Source organism: Harpegnathos saltator, unplaced genomic scaffold (genome assembly GCF_003227715.2).
Source record: "Harpegnathos saltator strain DR-91 unplaced genomic scaffold, Hsal_v8.6 scaffold58, whole genome shotgun sequence".
Taxonomy (NCBI): Eukaryota; Metazoa; Arthropoda; class Insecta; order Hymenoptera; family Formicidae; genus Harpegnathos; species Harpegnathos saltator.
The window spans coordinates 994,698-1,015,084 of NW_020230404.1; the positions used below are offsets into that span (position 1 = coordinate 994,698).

General features: G+C 36.8%; 5 protein-coding genes across 5 annotated transcripts; all 5 read left to right on the plus strand.

Annotated features, from left to right (window-relative positions):
* Nucleotides 1-150: 150 nt before the first annotated feature.
* On the plus strand, nt 151-4,002 carry LOC112589667 (gastrula zinc finger protein XlCGF8.2DB-like). The gene is made up of 2 exons (XM_025303843.1): nt 151-262; nt 3,064-4,002. Exons 1-2 carry the CDS (start codon nt 217-219, stop codon nt 3,264-3,266), a joined length of 249 nt encoding a protein of 82 aa, XP_025159628.1. The 5' UTR covers nt 151-216; the 3' UTR covers nt 3,267-4,002.
* Nucleotides 3,536-9,701, plus strand: LOC105183488 (zinc finger protein 93). The gene is made up of 4 exons (XM_025303861.1): nt 3,536-3,596; nt 4,011-4,176; nt 7,363-7,415; nt 9,385-9,701. Exons 1-4 carry the CDS (start codon nt 3,536-3,538, stop codon nt 9,699-9,701), a joined length of 597 nt encoding a protein of 198 aa, XP_025159646.1.
* Nucleotides 9,702-13,651: 3,950 nt separating this feature from the next.
* LOC105183457 (zinc finger protein 202) lies at nt 13,652-14,679 on the plus strand. The gene is made up of 2 exons (XM_019841583.2): nt 13,652-13,839; nt 13,955-14,679. Exon 2 carries the CDS (start codon nt 13,966-13,968, stop codon nt 14,245-14,247), a length of 282 nt encoding a protein of 93 aa, XP_019697142.1. The 5' UTR covers nt 13,652-13,839; nt 13,955-13,965; the 3' UTR covers nt 14,248-14,679.
* A 1,964-nt stretch (nt 14,680-16,643) lies between these two features.
* On the plus strand, nt 16,644-17,576 carry LOC105183489 (zinc finger protein 16). The gene is made up of 2 exons (XM_019841575.2): nt 16,644-16,659; nt 17,155-17,576. Exons 1-2 carry the CDS (start codon nt 16,644-16,646, stop codon nt 17,574-17,576), a joined length of 438 nt encoding a protein of 145 aa, XP_019697134.2.
* Nucleotides 17,577-19,009: 1,433 nt separating this feature from the next.
* Nucleotides 19,010-20,383, plus strand: LOC105183456 (longitudinals lacking protein, isoforms F/I/K/T). The gene is made up of 2 exons (XM_011141574.3): nt 19,010-19,331; nt 19,439-20,383. Exon 2 carries the CDS (start codon nt 19,474-19,476, stop codon nt 19,804-19,806), a length of 333 nt encoding a protein of 110 aa, XP_011139876.1. The 5' UTR covers nt 19,010-19,331; nt 19,439-19,473; the 3' UTR covers nt 19,807-20,383.
* The last annotated feature ends 4 nt before the right edge of the window (nt 20,384-20,387 follow it).

Below are 20,387 nucleotides of genomic sequence, written 5' to 3' on the forward strand. Positions count from 1 at the left end.
GTACAAATGGCGAGAGTCGTTGAGCCTGCACAAACGGATGGAGTGCGGTATCGAGCCACGCTTCGCCTGCAACGTCTGCGGCAGAAAGTTCAAACACAAGCACCACCTCATGAAACATCATAAGTCGATCCACAGATACATCCAGTAAAAACGATAAAAAGAGAAAGAGAAACGAAACACGCGCGCGGCCCGACATTCGTTCAGATCCATTAGGTAATGATAATTCTAAGGCCCATGACACAGCACAAAAAATACAAAAACGGTAAGAAACGAGCAGCAAGATGTAAGAGCAGTGAACTAATTGACCAAACACTGTCGATTGTTCTTGACCGTGGGGAGAATAAGGCCAGAAGCATATAGAAAAGCGTAAGCAGCGAAACTCTTGAAGTAGTAAGAAAATTAATCAGTTACAATCGATTATTCCTGAACCGTAAGGAAGATAATCGGCTGTGGTTGACGGATTTGCTTACTGCTCACGTTTTTCTATATCTGTCTGAGGTCTGTCCCAGTATCTGATATCTGCGAATATCTTTGCCATTGGGCATCTTATTGTGGAAAATAGGGATTCAGTAATTAGCGGGGACTTTAAGGAATATCCCCATCTAACAGCACGATTCAACAGTTGTTCAGTCGGCAACGGTACGCAATTGTGTGAGCGTCGCATTCTACAATGACCGCACCTGCTCATTCATCTCACCTGATTCAGGACTTTTTGACTAAACGCGGCATTGTCCAACTTCGCCAATCCTCGTATGGTCCAAATATAGGTCCGTATGACTTCTGGTTATTTCCTAGGTCGAAAAATCCGTTGAAAGATAAAAGATTTGACGATGTCGAGGAAATAAAACGAAGTGCGACGAAAAAGCTGTTGGCTATCATAGCTGACAGCTATCATAAAAAATGACTTCCAGGACTACTTCCGAAAGTGGATAGACCACTGAAAGGTCATCGCTTCAAAAGGAGACTACTTTGAAGACACCGTTTATATTACTTCAGAATAGTTTTTCCACACGATATGGGCAGAAGTCGGATACTTTTAGGACAGATCTCGTATATTTCAATCTAATCGATTTTGATTGGTCAATATTCTCACTGCTTACGTCCCATTGCTGACATTTTTATGTGTGCCATAGGCTTAAGGCGCGATCGATTTCTGACTCTTCAGTCATTGGGAAAGTACTTGTCGACCGATTGCTATTGTAAACTCTACTGAATCGCGTGAATATGGAATTCTAAAGTATATCCTCCACCACAAACATTAACGCTGCCAATATGTGTGCGTGACACTCCACACACGCATACGTGAATCTCCTAGAATGATAAAGATTTTCTAGATCTGTCGCGCGCGCGAATTCGTGGATTGACGCGAAAATTGAGAGGCGACGCGCATTCCGCTCTCATACTCTCAGTGTCAATCCGCCGGAGAACAGATACGCAGGATGTTGCAGTCTTTTTAGTGCGACACTGGGCCTGAAAATAATGACATTGAGTGCTCTTATAAGCGCTGCAAGGTGACACGTGCCGTGTCACGATAACTCGCAAATAGTTTTTCAATGCAATAAGCGAATATGTATCGCGCAATGAATTCGCCTTCGAATTTATTACTCGACAAGGATTTTCGCGATAATAACTATAATTTCCTCAAATAAAGCAGAGAAGCCAAATTCATGTGTCCTCATTTGTTCCTCTCTGTTTTTTCTTTCATTATTCACGCCGCACGTCCAATTTGCGCGCACACGCGGAAACCGTCGTGGAAATCCGCTTATCTCTTTGACACACTGCTACCCCTTCGTTTCCTCAGGTATCCTCAGGAATATTTTTGAGTTCAATAACTCTGAAATCGCCGATTCTCCAACGCAGTAATAACGAGTCAGTCAATTACTTTTTAGTCAGGTAGCGCAACTACGACGATACCCTGATTATCCTGACAAAATATATGTGCACGTAGAAATTTCTTCGTCGCTAAATTCTCTTCCGACTTGAAGATAACAGCGAACGAGAAAAATCATAATCTAAAAATAAAATTCTGTCGCGCGAAAGTCTTCTCTATCACGCGATGAGGAAAACGAAACGCGACGTTTCATTGTAGGAAGCATCATTAACATGCATTATTCACAATCTGCCTTTCAGATGCGACGGATTAGATCACCCTAGTATATCCGTGCAAATTGTATGAAAAGATATACAATACTACCGGAAGTCGTCTATGCACACTCATTTGCGAATTTGTGGCAAGGAGCCGAGGTTCAGATGCACCGTTTGCTCAAAGCGCTTCAACTACAAGCATCATCTTAAGAAACGCCATTTATCAATTTACAAATATGATCAGTAAACAATATCAGATGACTCCTTTTTCCAAAGGCTCTCTTCGTTCCTTTTTCTCATTAGCACTGTGCACTCTTAGAACGAATCAGATTCGGTTCGTAATTAATTATATTTTTATCTGTGGGCCCTCTTATCTCTTTGCGCTTTTCTCTACTCATTTATTATTTACTTATGTGTTTGTCTAATTGTTGTACTTTATTATCGATTATTCTTTTCATATATTTATTTATGATGCCCATGTACACTGTTATTTCCTAAAGTTTACTGGTTGCTATAATTACTTATGTAATCCAAAATGTGTCTTCCTGTTAATAAATATTAGTATTTAAAATTTCGCAATTCGGAACTTTCGAGTAGTTCGAGTCCGAACAATAAGGATTCGAATTCAAATAGTTCATACATCTCTAGTTGCAGATTCGCATAAATGGAACATGCGAATAACTTGAGTTCCACGATGAGACTGTCGACTACATTCGTGATGCACTCATTTAGATTGCCGAGGTCGTCGCGATGATAGCGAATCGGCGATGTATTTCATATCTTCTGCGAAGGTGCACAAGCTCCTCAAGTTCACCCCTCCCATTCGACGTTAACGACGTTTATAGCTAATGAAGTCCTCAAAATTTCGCGCGAATTCGACCCGCTGGCGCGGTCTTGCAGCTCAGGTGTGCGCGAGAGGAAATTTCGCGACAAGACGTATTCTCTACACGCACGCACCATTCATAATCTGTCTTTCAGGTGAAGCAGATCAAACGACCGTAGTGTTTCCGTGCAAGGTGTGCGGCAAAATCTACATTCGAAAATCGTCCATGTATACCCATCTGCGGTTGTGCGGCCAGGAGCCCAAGTACACCTGCGTTCTCTGCGGCAAGAAGTTCAAGTACAAACACAGGCTGCAGTCACATCTAACGTCGAACGTGCACATGCCTCGGCCACGATGACGATAAGTCGACGATTCGCAAAAGATGCCTCGAGATTTCATTCGAAGATTGTAAAGTGTCATTTACAATATTCACTAGCAGTATCAATAAAGAAACGGTTTTATTTCTCCAGTGAAAGTGGTCTTTTGCTGAATCCCACACGCCGTGAATGTTTGAAGAGCATATTAACACGCAAATCGATCGCAATTATATCGGTTGGATAAGCAAGGCCCGGTCGTCGCTTTGCATCGTTTTCGAATGTTCTCCAACCGGTTCGGTGTGAACGTACCATGTTTCAGGATAAGCATAAGCAGCTCGGATACTCCTTGCTCACGTGGAAACACCGTGCAAGTTTCATTCGCATATAACGAGAATAATTTCCCAATACGAGCTCTCTTTCTCTCTAACTTTGCCTAACGCTTGCTTAGCGCGCCCGAACATAAATTTTGCGACTACCGATGTATCGTCAAATGAATGACCGAATTATGATACAGGGAGTCACAGCGATAAAGCTGGCGAAAAATATCAATTTAAAGAACGAACACACATGTGCAACTTTCTCGTCTCAAAGCGTCTTTCTTTCGCGAGGAACAAATCAATCACGCGTATACAGATGCGATTAGGATCGCGTGACGCGTCGTAGCTCGCGCTAATCATCCTTCGAGATATGAGCGTGGAAAGTTGATAGGGTGAATTGGTAGTATAAAAGATCGCACTCCCCAACTTCCGGTATTAAATGTTACGAAAATCTTTTTTCTTTTTCAGTCTGCCTGCGGAAGACGTGGGTCTGCTTCCAGTGCGGTAAACGTTACCTGTGGCGTGGCTCTCTGAAGAATCACATACGGGTGGAGTGCGGCAAGGAGCCGGCTTTCAAGTGTCCCGTGTGCGACAGGAGGTTCAAGCACAAGCATCGCTGGCAATCGCACGCAAAGTGCATGCACAGCATTATCTTGTAACGCGAGGACAATTACGCAGAGATTATAATTCCCTGACAGCGTAATCGAAAATTACTTGCGTGTACATACATACAATTAATAATTTAGAAAGAGAGAGAGAGAGAGAGAGAGAGAGAGAGAGAGAGAGAGAGAGAGAGAGAGAGAGAGAGGGAGGAAAAGCGAAAAGTGAGAGTAGGAAAGAGAAAGAAAGTATTTTACGAGAAAGTACCGTGTGCAATATTTTTAGCGAAATGAACGGGATATGCGGAAACGTATCAACAAACATTGTTAAGTCCCGTTTATATTGTACTTAGGGACTAAACAGAAAGGCAGCTTTAAGTAAATATATTTTCTAACGGCGAGGTCAGTGAATTTTGCAGTCATACTATACTTTACACAGTGTTAGTGAACTTTATAAGTTTAATTAATACTGGATTTAGCATTTAAGCTGTGTATAGATCAGTATTCGAATTTATAAAATCATTCTACATGAAACTTACTCTTTGATTTTTTGCAACTTGTACGAAAGTAAAACTCGCAACTTTGTACGTGTAGAAAGCATCGTGTCAATCATCATCTGATTTATTATAGTTGAATACCTTCTCTCCTTTATTATTTGTTATTTTCTCCCGAAGAAATGTGAATGATTATTACAGGGATGGGATCAGGAATATTTTGAGTGTAATATTAATATTATGTTAACGAATAACAAAACATATATTCTCTCTCGAACATTTAATGAGTATTTTCAAGCACAACGGCTTTTTGTTTTGTGATTGAATCCACATAACAGGTCTCTTAAAACATTATATTTAAGATTAGAATATTTTTACGAATATAGATAATTGTCATATTTTTTTAAATAAGGGGATGTAAGACACCGTTGATCCAAATGTATATTTCATCAAATTTCAATTACATTTTGTACCAATATCATTTGGTACGTACGCTTCATTATATATTTGATTATAGAAAATTTCTTTTGCAAGTATATGAAACAAATACAAGATAATTTGTTAATATTACTCGATTTCAGTATGATAATACGTAATTCTTGAAATATCGAGCTCGATCCCATCCCTAAGTATTGCAATGATCTAATTACCAATTGTTTTATGTTTGAAATACTTTATATATGTATATATATATATATATATATATATATATATATATTCAACACATTGTATTTTTTTTGTATATTCGCGCAGAATATGCAAAGTATTTTTCGTTTTCCTGAATGCGAGCCATTTTCTGTATTGTACAAGCGATACTCAAGATATAGTTAGGATACTCAATAAACGAATGAAAGATGGATACATATATCACAGGACACAATAAAAGATCCAACCCTCTCGATGACACTTATACCAAAAGCAACGCGTAAGAACAACGATAATCACCTTATTCACCACAATGATTTTGAGATCAGCCCCTCGAACACAACGAGAAACGATCTATAAATCGAGGTAGTTATCGCTTTTGATGCGCTTTCGATGTTGCGGTCGAGAAACGCAGATCGAACTGACCGATTTAATAATTACCGACGCTCTCTTTTCAGCGGGCATCAAGTCCTGGTCGTGCTATCGATGCGGCAAGCGGTACATGTGGCGGGACTCCCTGAAGAAACACCTACGCGTCGAGTGCGGAAAGGATCCGACTTTCGAGTGCCCGATCTGCGGCAGGAAGTTCAAGCACAAGCACCGGTGGCAATCGCACGCCAGATTGATACATTATATCAACATATGACCGACGAGCCGATCGATAAATCGCGAAGCGATCGACATGCGCGAATCTTCCCGTTAATCCTACTGTGTTGTTCTTCTAGGATGAAGTTAGAAACTCCTATTTTAAATTACGTATCGTTGCAAAAAATACCATCATCGCGAAACTATCAACGAAACAATTATGAATTGATGATATTTATATATTTACTTTCTGATTACCTTTGATTACTTTTGTCGTATGATCATACGGCAAAGAGCGCTTGAACGTTGATTGAAAGATTGTAAATAAAAGTATTATGTTTAAATATAACTTATAAAATTTCTCTCGTCTATATATGTTATTACTAATTTCTGTAACATCGAGATGAGGCATTTGTTTTCGACAATTGGTCACGATGGCAATGGATTGTCTGTCTAACCCGTAATATCTAAACTCTATAATATCTATATGTGACGTTTAATCATATGGGACTTTAATGTAAAATGCATAGGACGCATCTTGAGAAAGTATAGAGTCGCGGATATCGTTACGAGTTCGATATTTATATTTTGCCTATAAAATAAAACCTTACATTTACAAACTTGTAGTTAACAACAAGATAGTCGCGTCGAAATCTCGATTCTCTTATATCGACCACAAGGAATTGCTTTTGAAGACGTTACTAACCAAGAGCCACTATCAATTTCAGGGAACGAGAGGATGAATCTTGAGTTTACCGCGATGCACCTGTCTTGTCTGGTCTATGGAAGATGATACGCAAACAGTGCCGAGAGGATGAACGTGATAGGAATATTTCTGATAGTTATATTTTTCTTTCTTAAAAGATGTTTATAATATATAAACGATATGTGATATTGTAACGTAGGCGAATCAATATCCAAAAAGATCGATCGATTTCTGACCTTGTTCTCTCATCAACTGAGTACATAAAAAGTTTTATTTTCGACGACAAAATAAAAGGAGGTCTATCATATCATTCATTAACACTGACTGTGATTAAATCATTTTGTTCTGTCTATATTTTTGATGAGTCAATAACGTGCGGAGGAGAAAGAATTGTTAACTAGAACTAATCAACCATAGTTGTCCACCGATGCAACCGAATCTACTAATTTGAAAAATACTATAATCGATTATTATCTCGTGGGAAATCAGACAAGTAGTATTCCTAAAGCGTTGAGATACGGTTCATAAATGATTATTTATTAATGTTAATCGTACGATTAATTTCAATTTTATTATTCATAATATGTTATGTTTCATGAACGATGTTTAAAGCAAATAAACATAATTTAATATAATTTATATGATGGAATTTGCTTTTGAATTTGCTGTTTTTACTGCTGTACATTTTTTCTTCCTTTCCTTTTCTTTTTCTTGTCTAGTGTCCCGCAGATAATATTTTGATATCAGCGCCAGTAATTTAATTCTCCGTCTTTCTCTTTTTTGTTTTTCAGTTCCGAGACTAATTATAAAGAGGATAGAGACGTTGAGGTATGTACAGAAGCCGGTAATCTTCGCATGTACGAGATGCGGCAAGGCTTATCGATTGGAAACTTCGTTACGAAGGCATCAGAGACTGAAGTGTGGTGTCGAACCCAGATACGAATGCAACATATGTGGCAAAAGATTCACGTACAGATTCACGCTGAAACCTCATCTAAAATCCTGCAGGAGACAGAAAGCGCAGTACAAGATGATTTAGAATTGAAATTTTTAACAACGAAGATAGCGTCGTGATCTAACGAAATATGATTCCGTCGACACGATCTTGCGAATTGTTCTACCATATGACGCAATGTTTCTCTATTTCGAATATTATTTTTTTCAAAGTAGCAATTTACTTCTTGACAAAGCGTAATAAATTTTGTTTTCGTATAATATTCATGGATGAATATTGATATTGTGTATGTGTGTGTTTGTATGTCTATTTAAATAATGTCTTTTATTAACTCTTTAAAATATTTCTTTGATGAGAATCGATGAGCTACTGGATTGTTAATTTTATTTATAAGATTAATACTTATAAGATTTATATTTATGAAATTAATGATATTAATAACTGAGCGTTTTATTTTTCAATCTCTCAAAATGTTAACTGATAAAGTGTTAACTTCAAAGCCGTTAATAAAATATTATCTTAGTAAATCCACAATCTCGTGTAAGATGATAATTGTAACTCAATTGTACGATATTTTCGTACTGAAAGTGATAAACGAATATTGTTTTTAAAAAATGTGATGGACAAAGAAATGGTCTTAACGACTTATTTCCGTCCCCCTCTTTGTATAGAACTAATAGTAGGACTCTATGTAAATGTAACATTGTGAATATTTATGTGCATTTTTATTAATGATTTCTTCAAGAATTCATCTGCTGATGTCATAATAAAAATCGTCATGCATTGTATTAATTACGCGTTTATTCGATTACTCCTATTTCAGGTATCTACTTATACTCTTACAAAATGTCCGAGAATTATGTAATAACGTATTATGATATCTACTTTGTACAGAATATCGTAATAGCATGTCTTGCTCTTTCCCCTTTTTTTACATTCTTACTTTTTTATTTTCGTTTTCTTTTCTACCCAATCTTCTCTCACGAATTACTGTCTCTTTTGCATCGTGGCATCTCCACTGGCACATTTCTTTTTAGCTTGCAAAGATTAAATTTCAAACACGCTCGAGCGACTCTCGATCGAATCCTATTTGATTTTCTGATCGAAGCGGAAGTCCTAACAGCACGAACTTAAGCACTGCAATGCTTGTCAGACACCAGCAATAATCGACAAACTGGTAAAAGGTTTCCCCGATGTGTTAATTTTATTAAAACACTCAATTAATTAATTAATTATTTGACGATGTAACGATCTGCAATACTTAATGTTTGGCATCTTATATATGTGATAGAATTTTTTTTATTTTGCTTATTTTCAATAATATGATGTAACGAGATATTTTCTAGCACTCAAATGTATTTCTAAATATGCGCAATATCTTGTTTATCTAAATTATGAAAATATTCTCATTGCATTCTTTCATTAATTAAAGGTATAATTAATAATGGTACGATATATTGAAAGTACCAACATCTCTCTCAGTGTACTTTATTCAACGGTGAAGCGGATATATAATAATGAATTTTTTCAATGGTTGACTTACTTCCCGCGGATTGCAAATTTTATCCCCACTATTCAACACCGCGCTTTTCAAAAGCTTTAATTAAACCTCGGAGAAATCGACGAGCGAAACCATGTGCATCTATTCGAGCTCTTTCTTTCTTTAATAGACTTCCTCCAACGTCACATGGGAAATCTGTTAAAGATGAAAGGACCAAAATTCCGGTCCCAGTCGACCGTGCAAATTGCACGCGTATCTTTAGTCGATGTCGCTCGGATCAGTTCAGTTACGGAGAGAATTCGTTCGGCGACAATACGAAGCGCGCGCGTCTCTAATCACATTGTCCTCTCGTTGCAGGTGTGTTGGCGTCGATGTTGTTGTCGCAGCAGAACAATAGCGACTTGTCGTGGGGCCAAAATTACGGCGGCTACAAGCCTAGGAATACCCGACGGAAGAACCCGAACGACGCCAAATACGCGTGCAACAGATGCGGCAAAACGTACAAGGCCACGACGTCCTTGAGCCGGCACAAGCGGCTCGAGTGCGGCGTTATGCCTTGTGAGGTGTGTCCTCTCTGTGGCCGCAGATTCAAGCACAGATTCGTCCTGAACGCCCATGTCGTCGGTTGCGAGAGGAGAATGAATCAAGCGGTGCGAAAGAAGGACTACGATTAAGGACGATTTAGTCGCAGAGTTTTTTTATCGAGAAGGACGTGATCGCTGAATAAAATCTCACAGACTTGCTCCAAAAGTATGAGACAAATTGAAATATAGTTGACGAAATATTTTTCGGACGATTGGCACTTGGATACTCGAAACGGGCGAACGGGAATGCGAGACGAGGGTCTCTGCTAAATTTTCGCAAACCGAGCACCGATATTTTCACTTTCACACAGGCGAAACCGTTCGCACTCGTGGCATTCCTGTTAATTTTGTATAACGTGAGAACACTTAGCACACGCATTCTCCGTTAATACGCATGGCGAACATATAAGAGTGTATATGTACGATTTTATAAATGACAGATTGTTTTCTGGAGACAGGTCAGTTTCGTGTGAATTCCCTCACGAACGCTATGTATTTTTAATCGAATCGCAATCAGTTGTAATCAATGCATATTTTCTCGTTTTATTTGTACAAATTAAATCATAAAAAGATAGTCATCAGCTGCTGTTGTTTAAGCCAAACGAGATATTATATCAATGGACGATATATTCGTAGACGGTCTTTACTCCATGTGTACCGAATAAAAATTCGTTTTAGCGATAAACTTCCTATTTTTATTATATACCGAATTTTTGTAATAGTTCGATGCATTAACAGTTAATATATACGCGTATTGTATTATACATAATGAGAATATAACATTGTCGAAATAAACATTCACGCGCTTTATTGTTTTGTCCTGATTTATCAAGCCACGATCTTCGCGATTCACGAGTTCTCGCCGTTCTTGTATATCAGCTTTAACTAAAAAGCTAGTCAACGTTTATTATTGACAAGAGCGGTCAGAGAAACGAGCAAGAGGACTGTGAATATTATTTTAGATTGCGTGAATATTAAGTTTGTATTTGTTAAATCCATGTACTATTGTTATATATCTTATTCATTCTTTCTTCCCTGCCTTTCTCTCTCTCTCTCTCTCTCTCTCTCTCTCTCTCTCTCTCTCTCTCTCTCTCTCTCTCTCTCTCTCTCTCTCTCTCTCTCTCTCTCTCTCTCTCTCTCTCTCTCTCTCTCTCTCTCTCTCTCTCTCTCCCTCTCTCTCTCTGTCCCTCTCTCGTGTTACTCAGCTAATACTTGTATAATATAAATATAACAATCGCTAGTATGTTCCGCGTTATGTTGAGTTATGTCAGAAAGACATCCAAATTATCAGACATTTTTCTTAGATCGTTGATGATAAATCAAAAAACAAGATGCAGGCTTTTTAAAGTCAAAGCATTGAAAATTTTTGTGTAGGTCATTATACATGTACGAAAGAATAACAATATTTTTCATTGAATTTGGAATTTCAAGTTCGGACTTTTGTCTGAAAAGTTGCACTATTTGATACTGAATATAACTATAAAAATTATAAAAAACGTTGAAAATATTATAAAAAGAATAAGATTGAAGCTATTGAGAAAAAAAATGATCCTTGAAATTGCTAAAATATTTAGGGATATCTTAGAGAACAGCTCATATATACTCATGTTTTTCCTTTATTATAGTTTTTGTTAATAAGGTAATATTCAAAATCCAACTAATTTTTATTTTTAAAACAGGATTTCTCATTGATGACGATTTATCGCTAATATGACGACAAAGAATGTATTTTCACAATTTTGAAAATTGCAAATATGTGTTAAAAATATGCAGACTATATCGTCATCATTTATAGATGATTGTCTTTTCTTTTTTAATATTATATGCAGTCTGTTATAATTGATGTTCACTTATGTTGTTTAAACTGTACTTGTTTTTAACGAAATGTTGCGTACTTGATGATTTATTTGATATTTTTGGACTTTATGGTGCCGATTCGACTTTTTTTTACAATCATAATTATGTACGGATTTTATTGCTATGAAAAATCTTAAGCTTCTCTATCAAGATACAAGTTCCGATGAACTAATAATTATTTATTAGACAATGTTCCGGTATAGATCTAGTTTTTAATTTAATGTGGGTTTTTAATTTAAATTTCTATCGCGCGTTTTACGTTCATTCATTTATGCCTGTGGTCAATAGTCTCGTGAATCGAACACGAATCATAGCCAATTCACAGTTCTTCCCGCTCACGTTCGTTTTATGTTAACAGGACTCATCGTAACCAAAGTATGGAGTTTAGCGCACGCTTCAAAAGACACGTCAACGAACAATGACTCTCTAACAGCGAATACATTGGACGACTCTACATTTCATATAATTTTGAAAAATATGGACCGACCGAGAAAACGACGGATATATACATGCAATTTGTGCGGCAAAGTTTATAATTGGAGGTGGAATTTACGTCGTCACCAGTTCCAGTGCGGTGGCAAGGAACCAAAAATCAAATGCAAATTCTGTTCGAAGAGATTCTACAGACTGGACAGATTTAAGGATCACTTACGGAAGCATCATTATAAGTCGTCGAGTGTTCAGCTTGGATGATAAAAGTACTCAATGAAATTATCTAAAATTAAAGTGTCCAAGAAACGTCCCTTAACGCTTCATGCACGCGATTTACGCGATTATGCAGTACGTAAATTATACCTTTCTTTAACCGTTCTTAAAGTCGTGTGTAAATTGTCAAAGGCGTATGAATAATAATAATATATTATGTTATAAACGAGATCTACGTTATATTTTATCTTATTTTATTTTCATATATATCTGTGATATTGTATGTATATGACGTTTATATTTTCTCCTATGTGACTTCTATTCGTATTTCATACATCTGATTTCGGTTGCTCGAAAAATTTAATTAATGTTACTGTCGACGTCAGAATAATATTGTTTTTTTATAAGAAATGAAATTGATTTATTTCCGTGGTTTTTCGTAACGTGTACATTAAGCGTTGAGAGAACATAAAGATCTAATATGATTTCTTATTCGAATATTTTCGAATATTATATTGTTAGGAATATTGCTAGAATATCATTGTTACGTAACTGCTGATTGGTATTTGTTACAACTTCTAAAAAAAATGTCAAGAGAATTAATAATAATAACTTAAATACTTTGTTATTTTAATCCTACTATTATACTAAAATATTAAATTGAAATTCTGCCAATGATAATAGTATTGTTAAAAAGTGAATAATAGAATTTAATAATTAGTAATCAGGATCAATATTATATGAAATATTGGATATGTATTTCCATATATTATAATAGTTTTTCTTTTTTTTAATTATTTCGAGATAACTTTGAGGGCATTCTGACACATTCTCTCTCTCTCTCCCTCTTTCTCTTTCTTTCATAAAATGTCGTGAGCGTAATTGATCAATGTACAACATATATAAATTTTGTAATTTTTAAAAATATCTTTATGTCAGTGGACATATGTTGAGTAACCAAGGATAGTATCTGATAGTAATAATTTGTTGATGTTAAATCATGCATATGACTATTAGTTTGTAATATCAGTGTTAACAAAATTGCATACATGTATGCATATATATGTACGTATGTATATGTGTATTTTCAATTTGTGTCTCATTTGATAATTTCGGGCTTATCAGTCTGAAATGGAATAACCTAATGAAAATGTTAAAGTTCAAAGTGTTATACTTTCTAATCTCAAAACAGAATCATGTTTCTCATATGCCTTCACTTGAACATATAATCTAAAATTATTGATGGACACTCGATCCATGTATGAAACTTGCAACCCTAAGCTTTTTTATACTGCTGACCCTACATCAATGAAATTAAAAATGATGTATTTTCCCAAAGTTAATGTATTTCAATAAAAAAAAATTTTATTATATTTTCAATGTATATTTGTGCATAATTATATAAACAATACAGAAATAATACAATACAGAATTCTGTTACATTTCCATACATACAGCACAATATTTTCCTCTATTTTCTAGTTCAACAACTAAAGAATAAAAAATGCGTCACTGTTCGCCCGGCTATATTTTGTATAATTAATATAAGAAATTCTGAATCCTGATTTCGTTCAACTTTCAGTCCCGGCAATTAACGGTTAAGCTATAATTAAAAAGATCAATAATCGATCTCAAAAAGGCACAAACCAACAATCAATGTCTGCAAACTGAAAAGAAACTCATTCTTAGTAGATCACGAGTTCAATAATCGCTAGATCACGATACGGTAATTAACACTCAACAAATAATATATTACATCTTGATGATCAGTATGCGCCCAATCGCATCAACGTCGATCGCCGTTCGCGTATCCCGAATAACAAGATTTTTTTGTGTTTCAGCTGGTGCTCTGATGGACGAACTTAGCGGGTTGGACCTGAAATTGGACACTGCTGATCTAGACAAGACCAACATATTGAAACATTCCTTAAATCGTGGCCATACAGCGCCGACGCACGAACAGCGTTACATGTGCGGCGAGTGCGGCAAGGGATACAAATGGATGGATAATTTGCGGCGGCATCAGAGGCTGGAGTGCGGCAAGCTGCCCAAGTTTCACTGCAAAATCTGCATGAAAATGTTTTACCGTCGATATGAACTGACTAATCATATGAATATAAAACATCATGCGTAGTTGGTTCTCCCGTAATAGATGTTTTCCGCTCTAAAAGAAGTTACTCTTTTTTTTTCTCCTTATATTGTTATTATAATTGTGGAATATAACAACAATGAAAAAGTAAGTTGAGAAATCACCGGCATTTTACGATGTCTCCATTCATTTCGTTAAGTTCAATTGATAATATAAGTTACAATAACAATATAAACAATTATAGTTAAAAATTAATATGAATAATTATATTACTTTCATGTTCATTTGCATAACTACTTTGAAATCACACATATAAAATAATAATAACTTTAACAGCAGTGTATAAATCTATAAAAAATATATTTTACCACGTTGATTGCCACGTTAAAATTCGAGTGTGATCCTCACCAAATCGTAATTCTCTAACCAGCACCCGTAATCATACGCAGAATCAGACTTTATTTAATATATTATTATATTATAATATAATTAATTATAATAATTATTAATTATAATATAAGAAATTATACACAGTTAGATACAGTACTTTGTATAAAATTCTCCGTGGAATTATTTCTAATTAGATAAATAAAATGATCATTTGTGAACGGTTGATGAGGTCTCTGCATAAGTCACCTAAATATTTAAGTAGACAAAAACATGCTCTAAATTGTTGCATTTGCTTACATGATATTATTAAACATTCCAAATTATTGGGGAGGAGGAGAGAGATATTTCTTATATAAATTTATATTATTATTTTGAAATGATTAAATTATACATATATAACATAAAAAGTGATATAATTAATAATAATAATTTCAAGATCAATGTCGGTGATTTCGATCTAATTCTAAAGATACACTGGATTTTTTTTATTTTCTTGCTGTCATTATTCTTCGATTTGTATCGATTTGATACTTCTACGATAGCCACGAAGATATAGACTTTGTTGTATGCACTATATCGAAATAAAGCGATCTATACATAAATAGAACGTAATGTAAACGTGTAAAAAATGCGTTTCATAAAAGAATATCCCTTTCTGTTTTGCGTTTACTTTATTAATCCGATTTTACTTTATACTGTAGCAAATAAACCCCACACACATGTACCAACATTGTTTCATGCAACAACAGCAATGTTTTGGATTATATAACCTATAAATACAAGAGACAAATAAATATTTAGTCATGACATATACACTCTCCTCTTCTGAATTTATCAGGAAATAATCGAATTGGATTGTAGTAATAAACAAACGCCTACTAGATTTATCGCATTTCTTATGTTTTTACTCTTAAGTGCACCGTGCAAATCCTGTTTTGTTTGCGTTCTCTCATATGCTGTTATCGGCGCGAATTTGTCTCTTATATTCTTCTAACTTATTGGCAACAACGCAAGCGATCATGCTCTCCTTCTTCACCTCTTTCTCTATCTCTATATGCATGTAATTATATTTTTCGGACTCGGACTTTCTCCCGTTTGTTCGTCTTCACGCTGCATAAATCATCTGACGTGTGTCTCGTCTCTCTCCCTCTCTAACGAATGTTTCCCATTTTTTCTTTTTTTATAGATCACCTGGAACTGTGCGACTGGCTGGCCGAGCCGCTTGTAAAGCAGGAAATCGACATCTCGGAAAGTTGCTTCGATTTCGTCAGCACCGATTACAACGAGTTATCGCCGGAGACATGGGATGTCCCCAAGAAAAAGCTGGTGAACATAGCCCCGCTCCGTTGCGAAGAATGCGGCAAGAGTTTCTCGAGGAACGATAGCCTTAAAAGACACGAGAAGCTGTATTGCAAAGTGAAAAGCAAAGTTAAATGCTGCCGTTACTGCGGCGAGCAGTTCAACAAGCCTGATTTCCTGCGCGATCATATAAATAGCGCACATGCGTCCGAAATAAAACCGAAGTCGATCAAAGAGGAACCAAAGTGAATGTAGACTTCCTCCTCGTGTTTCCTTTTCTCTACGAAGAAAAAGAAACGAGCATTTCTCCATGTGCTACTATTTCGGAAATCGTTTATATTGCATCGACTTTGAATACAATTTATTTATACCGAAGGTGGACGCATTTTTCGTTTATAACTCGATTGAAAATTTACAAGATATCTTATTCTTAGTCTTAGAAGTGAACAATAAAAAGAGAAGAAAATGTAAAGTTGAGCGATCACTTGACTTTACTTAATGGAAGCACTTAAAGGGCTGGATAATAACAAAATTAAGAGTACCTGGTGCATGTGCGATATGTATTTGAAAGCGAATGAACATTATATTAATATCATCTGTCGCATGATGTGTAATGTACGTGTAATATGTAATGTATATGACACCAGACATGTACGTTCTTAAGAATAGCTTATTTCGCGACTAACAGTTTAGACTGTTACGTTCTAGGCCTTTTTTGTGTTTATAAGAGTTACCTCTTTGTAATCGTAAACATGCATATGGAAGCATGTTAGAAAACTATACATGTCCACTTAGCCTCATTATTTTTCTAATAAATAAACGTGCAGATTTCGAGAAAATAGCTCTTTTTCTCCCTTTTTATCTCTCTCTCTCTCTCTCTCTCTCTCTCTCTCTCTCTCTCTCTCTCTCTCTCTCTCTCTCTCTTTTTCTCTTCTATCTCTCTTCTCTTTTACCAAATTTCCGAATCCTAATTGATCTTTTATTCAAAATACGTACGAAAAAATATACACCGTATATTCGTGAGATGATTTCTCAATATTGTTCTCTCTGGCCTTTCGATGAAAGATCCCCCAGAAAGTTTACACACAACTAGCGATCGGAGTCGTTGAGATAATCACTAATTCTTTCCCCGGCTCTACAATCACTAAAATCGAAAACAGAGGATAATTCATGACAATATGCATGCCGCTGGCCGCTGCTCGCTTGCTGGTCGTTCTTATGCGTGTGCCCTTTTTTTGTTAACGGGCTATCGTGTCTTTGCAGATGAAAACGGTCAATGCGGCGCAGACAAGAGCAACGATGAGGAGCCGGAGGTCTGCGAGGTGCCATTCCATGGTCAACTGACGATGAACTACCTGCTCTGTGACTCGTCGATCCTGAACAGCGTGGAGGCCAACGTGGTGCAGAAGAGCGCCAAGTCCTGCCAGCAGTTCCGTTGCGACGGCTGCGGCCGAGCTTATACGCGGGTCGACAGCCTGAAACGTCATCAGCAGAAGTGCGACGAGTTCTTGGCGTCCTTTCAAGACCGGCAGGAGAAGCTGGAGAGACTCCAGCAGCAGGAGTATTATTGCAATCAATGTGGCAAAACGTATAGAAGACTGGACACCTTACGTCGGCATCAGCGGCTGGTGTGCGGCGACAAAGAGAGTAATCACGGCTTGAAAGTGGACAAGGCGAGTTTATAAGAAGAACGAGTCGCAGTGACGAATCTTATCGATGTAATTCGATCTCCGAGATCGAATCCGAAAAGAGTGTGTCGGTTGACGTGCTGCGAGATTAAGTGTTACCGTCTCATGAACAAGACTACACGGGACCGGTCGTCCGGTTCGTCTGAATAAAAGTGTCGGCTATGTATTACAATTTGTTTTTAAACGCGCTTTTAAGTGAGGAAAAGGTCGTGCCGTCGCGTGGCAACGATTGCTGAGTTTCTCGCAAATCAGATTGTAGTGTATCGTTAATTGTATGATATTGTCATTTTGCTTCATTAAGGAATATCGAACGAGTCGCGAATGCTGTTCATTTTTCTTGTATATTCGTACGCAGTTGACGTCAGAAAAAGAGAGAGAAAGGGTAAGAGAGAGGGAGGGAGAGAGAGAGAGAGAGAGAGAGAAAGAGAGAGAGAGAGAGAGAGAGAGAGAGAGAGAGAGAGAGAGAGGGAGGGGGAGGGGAGAAAGAGAGATCTACATTCTTCTTTATGGCCAATACGCGAAGATGCGCTGAAAAACATCTATAAGATAAGCGTGTACACAACAAGATCCAAAAATAGAGTATGTAAATAAGTCTCTAACGTTCGATTTAAATTTTAAACGGTAGGATACTTAGAGATAAATATGTTATTCGACTGTGGCAATCACTGTGCAGATCATTGGAACCATATTGATTTCATATGAATAATATATGTTTCGCCTTACATCATCAACAAATAAAGATTTTCCTCCTAAGCAACGACTATCAGTTTATTAAGTACGCAATATAAGACTAAAATAATAGAAATTATATGTACGTGTATGTAGTTGCCTTGTTTCTCTGTACACAACTAATTACGTTCCTTTTTTCGTTTTCATAAAAAGATGCACGTAAAAATTTAATTGCGAATATGTACATAAAGAAGATTAAAATCGTGGAAGGTTCACCTTTCGTTGCGAACATCATTTGTTTGCGATAACAATTGTAGTTTTCTAAATGCAGGGCAAAATATTAGACACAAGAGAGCACAAGAACACGAGAGAAAAGACAGTAAGCCGCTTAATTTCTATGAGCTTGAATCTCGAATCTGAAAACCGTGATCCTACACACAGAAAAATATATATTGCATTCAAATAAATATTACTCGTTTTAAATATTTCATAAGTTTCATAAGCTTATACATTCGCAAATATCTGCCATAAGTTTATTATGATTATCAAATATGTCCAAACTATATTCTGAACAAGAATTATTGAATTAAAACAAAATTAATTTTGTCTTTTCTATACAGAGTACAAGTCTTATAATATTCTTGAAAAGAGAATAAATTCTTCTTTCATATACATGAATTTTTATAAGATTTGCGATGAGTGTATTTTAAGACTGTTATCGAGAAAATATCTCTTATCGAAGATATAACCGTTACTTAAAAGAAGTAAAGTAAACTGAGCAATTGTTTTTCTCAGCGGTAGACTGATATTTTTCTCTGTGTACGAAAATTCATCCGACCACGAAATAAGACACCGTCGCGGTCAAATCGAACACACCTCGAAGATCTTATCTGCACGAGAAAGGAAAATCTATCGCGAACAAGTTCTCCATGCACGAGTAACGTACTAACAAGGAAATTCGCTCCGTAACTTGCTATATCCTTCGTTACAGAGCAAATTATTGAGAGGGGAGTCGCGTGCCGGGAGCATTCTCATTAGCCTTGAACTATCCGATCACTGCATGTCCTATATTACACCACATTCGTACGTTACAATCCGATCGAAGCCGCGAGTGATCGCGAATAACTTCAACCCCGTCCCGAGCGATCCGGACGTCGCCTAATCTACGGCACTCTGTTTTCTTGCCGCAGGGGAGGACCAGCCACAAGGATACGACGCCTTGTGGATGCTGGAGAGGAAGGCGCGCAGCATCGGCCAAGAAGAGCAGGAACCCCTCTCGTTCCCGAGCAAGTCGAAAACGCACGACTCTTCTGGAGCCGGCTCATATCCTGTCGTCGTGTACCCCGGGGAGTCTTATGTACCGATACCGATGATGCAGGCCGAATATGTCTGCACCGACTGCGGTAAGAAGTACAAGTGGCAGGACAGCCTTAAGAGGCATCAGAGAGTGGACTGCGGCAACAAGGAGAAGAAGTTCTCCTGCCATATGTGTGATCGGAAGTTCAAGTACCGATACGAGTTGCGAAACCATATTACCGCGCACCATATCACCGGCTGACTCTCCGCCGCAGGTGACTCACATCGAGACAAGTTCATAAATAAAAAAAAAAGTGTGACCCGAGAGAAAATCGATACCGAGAGGTGTGCAGTTCTTTGTCACGATTCTCTGCATATTTGTAATCTGAATTGAGACTGAGAGACAGAAAGATGGTTGCCTCTGTGTACATTCTTTTTCTCTTTTTTCATTATATGAAACAACGTACAGCGATGTTAAAAAAAAGATAGAAGAGGAATGACAATGCGAAACTGAAATTTTCTGTCGCGCAAACATAACGAGAGCATTAAAAACATTAAAATTGACTTACTTATTTGTGTCGCGAGATATACCGTACGATTTTCCTCATCTCTTTACAGCATAGTATAAACGGAAATTTAAATATACTTCTCTCCATTAATACAAAATGTATATCTGTATTGAATCTGTAACACGCAATATTCCTTGCTGTACTCTATTCTATGTTGTATTTATTTATATTATTTATATAAATGAGAGTTCGCACTATCAAAATTCGTGTTTTCCTCATAATAGAAATTTGAATAGACACTTTTTCCAGCATTAACATCAACAAATTATTAAAT

Coding starts and splice junctions, on each gene's coding strand:
- LOC112589667 (XM_025303843.1), top strand. CDS start 217: ATGATAATTCTAAGGCCCATGACACAGCACAAAAAATACAAAAACG. Junction 263..3,063: donor GCACAAAAAATACAAAAACG/GTAAGAAACGAG, acceptor TCTGTCTTTCAG/GTGAAGCAGATCAAACGACC.
- LOC105183488 (XM_025303861.1), top strand. CDS start 3,536: ATGTTTCAGGATAAGCATAAGCAGCTCGGATACTCCTTGCTCACGTGG. Junction 3,597..4,010: donor CACGTGGAAACACCGTGCAA/GTTTCATTCGCA, acceptor TTTCTTTTTCAG/TCTGCCTGCGGAAGACGTGG. Junction 7,416..9,384: donor TGAGGTATGTACAGAAGCCG/GTAATCTTCGCA, acceptor CTCTCGTTGCAG/GTGTGTTGGCGTCGATGTTG.
- LOC105183457 (XM_019841583.2), top strand. CDS start 13,966: ATGGACGAACTTAGCGGGTTGGACCTGAAATTGGACACTGCTGATCTA.
- LOC105183456 (XM_011141574.3), top strand. CDS start 19,474: ATGCTGGAGAGGAAGGCGCGCAGCATCGGCCAAGAAGAGCAGGAACCC.